Genomic DNA, 2,000 nt, shown 5'->3' on the forward strand with positions numbered 1-2,000 from the left:
CTTCACTGGGGGAATGTGAGTGTTCAGGTCAGTAATAATCCCCCAGATTATGCTCTACACTACAAACACAGGTAGGGTGCTACCCCACCACTGTACTGTGAACTGAAGGTGTTTAAATGCGTGTTCATTTTATGGTGATCTTTACCAGACTGTAACAGTCATCTAATATTGTCAGCTGCACTGTGTAGTATTTGCGTGCTTTATGCACTTTTTAAAAAATAATATTAGCAACGTGTGTATGCAGTCACTGATACTGAAGATTTGGGGTGAGATTTTCAGAAATTCTTAATACATTTTCACAGATATTTAATGTTAGGATTTTATTCATCATGAGTATGCTGACATGCGGTGTGTGTGTGTGTGTGTGTGTGTGTGTGTGTGTGTGTGTGTGTGTGTGAGAGGCAGAATGCAGACCATTCAGACTGTAGAGACGCAGTTCCCCATGCTGTGTGAGAGCTTCCACTATTCTACTTTCCGAAGACATGACCAGGAGAGGAGGAAGAGCAGCCTGACAGCGCTCTTCCTAAAACAACATCACCACCACCACCAACAACAACAACAGTGTAAACAACTGCAGGCGGCGCCCCATGGCGTCTCGGCAGGTCGTGTTGAACACGCTCAGCTCACCTGCTCAGCCAGCAGCCCAGCGGGCGAGGCAGAGGTGGGGTGTGCCTACGGCCCAGCAGGAGAGAGAGAGAGGTGGGGGGCGGTCTCTCCTCTGCCTGCCCACCCCCAGGTACTCGCAAAAACCAGAGAGGGAGTGAGAGAGTGAGGGATTGGGGAGTGAGATGGAGAGAGAGAGCAGCAGGCAGAGTGGTCGCGCTCTAACAGCCTTGTGGCCAAGGGGGTTGGCCTGCTCAGGAACATGGGGAACCTGGTGGCCAAGCCCGGGACGCAGGGCCTCATGGGTAGGCTTAGCTCTGACCGCGGGAAGCCCAACAACTCCAGGAAGAGCAGAAAGTCCCAGAGCAGAACAGGTGGGGTGTCCGGCAGCTCAGCTCAAGACAGAGGGGCATGAGGGCTCCATCTTCTCCTACATCCACATTCGGACGGAGATGTCCCGGGCGGTGGTGCGCCAGGCTGCTTTGGAGGATGTGATCCAAAGGACAGGAGTCAGCACGGTCCCCTCAGGTGAGGAGTTGGAGAGGCTCACGGCAGGACGCAGGTGTCAGGTGGAGGACGTGCATGAGGAAGGCGGGAGGAGCTACAGCACTGGGTCACGTGACCGGCTGGAGGACCTCCAGGTGCAGCCAGGGGGTGGTGTGGTGGAAAAAGCAGGGCTGGAGAACGTGTCTCAGGACCAGCAGGGCTGGAGAACGTGTCTCAGGACCAGCTCACGCGGCGTCGGGAGATGGAGAACGGAACACTCCCTCAGAAAGACCAGACTAATAGAGCTCCTGTCTGTCGTGCTGAGTTCACAGATAGTAACGGCCGCGATTCTGGACGTGAGGTAAACGAAACTAAAACCATACTGTCGTTGTTGGAGAACTCAGCCGAACATCCAGATGGTCATCAGAACACAGTGGCCATGAGTGCCTACAGCACCCAAGATTCCAAGGCGACTGTCTCCAAAACAAGCAATTGCGCTAATGTCCAGGATACCACAGCAACCAGCATGTACTACAAGAGCGCTGAGGAGCATCTGGAGGAGAGGTCTTCTCTCTCGTCTCCGAGTGAAGAGTGTCTCCGGGGTGACAGTAGCCTGACCCAGCGCGTAGAGGTGGGCTTGAACTCCGCCAAGCAATTTGTCAACCTCGAGTTCGACTCGGAGTCAAAGGTCAGTCTGATGATTTTTGTTCCCCTAAAGAGCATGAGTAGTGTGGATCTGAACTTGGTGCACGGCAAGGATGATGGTGGTTTCGGAGAGGAAGGGTCAGGCTCCTTCACCCAGTGGCTGTCTGAACGCGACCTGGACACGGGTTGGCGACCTCGCAGGACCTCCAGCACGACCCCTGGGGTCAAACCCCACCCTACCATCCAGCCGTCGTATGTGAAGACCA

General features: G+C 54.4%; 1 protein-coding gene across 1 annotated transcript in view; it reads left to right on the forward strand.

Annotated features, from left to right (window-relative positions):
• Positions 1-406: 406 nt before the first annotated feature.
• LOC113591378 (formin-2) overlaps positions 407-2,000 on the forward strand; it is a 33,278-nt gene continuing 31,684 nt past the window's right edge. The window contains 4 exon segments of the mRNA XM_035532514.1: positions 407-666; positions 862-908; positions 994-1,257; positions 1,299-2,000. The exon segment at positions 1,299-2,000 is cut by the window's right edge and continues 26 nt beyond it. Coding sequence (XP_035388407.1) covers positions 407-666; positions 862-908; positions 994-1,257; positions 1,299-2,000 — 1,273 coding nt within the window.

This window comes from Electrophorus electricus, chromosome 13 (genome assembly GCF_013358815.1).
Source record: "Electrophorus electricus isolate fEleEle1 chromosome 13, fEleEle1.pri, whole genome shotgun sequence".
Lineage (NCBI taxonomy): Eukaryota > Metazoa > Chordata > Actinopteri > Gymnotiformes > Gymnotidae > Electrophorus > Electrophorus electricus.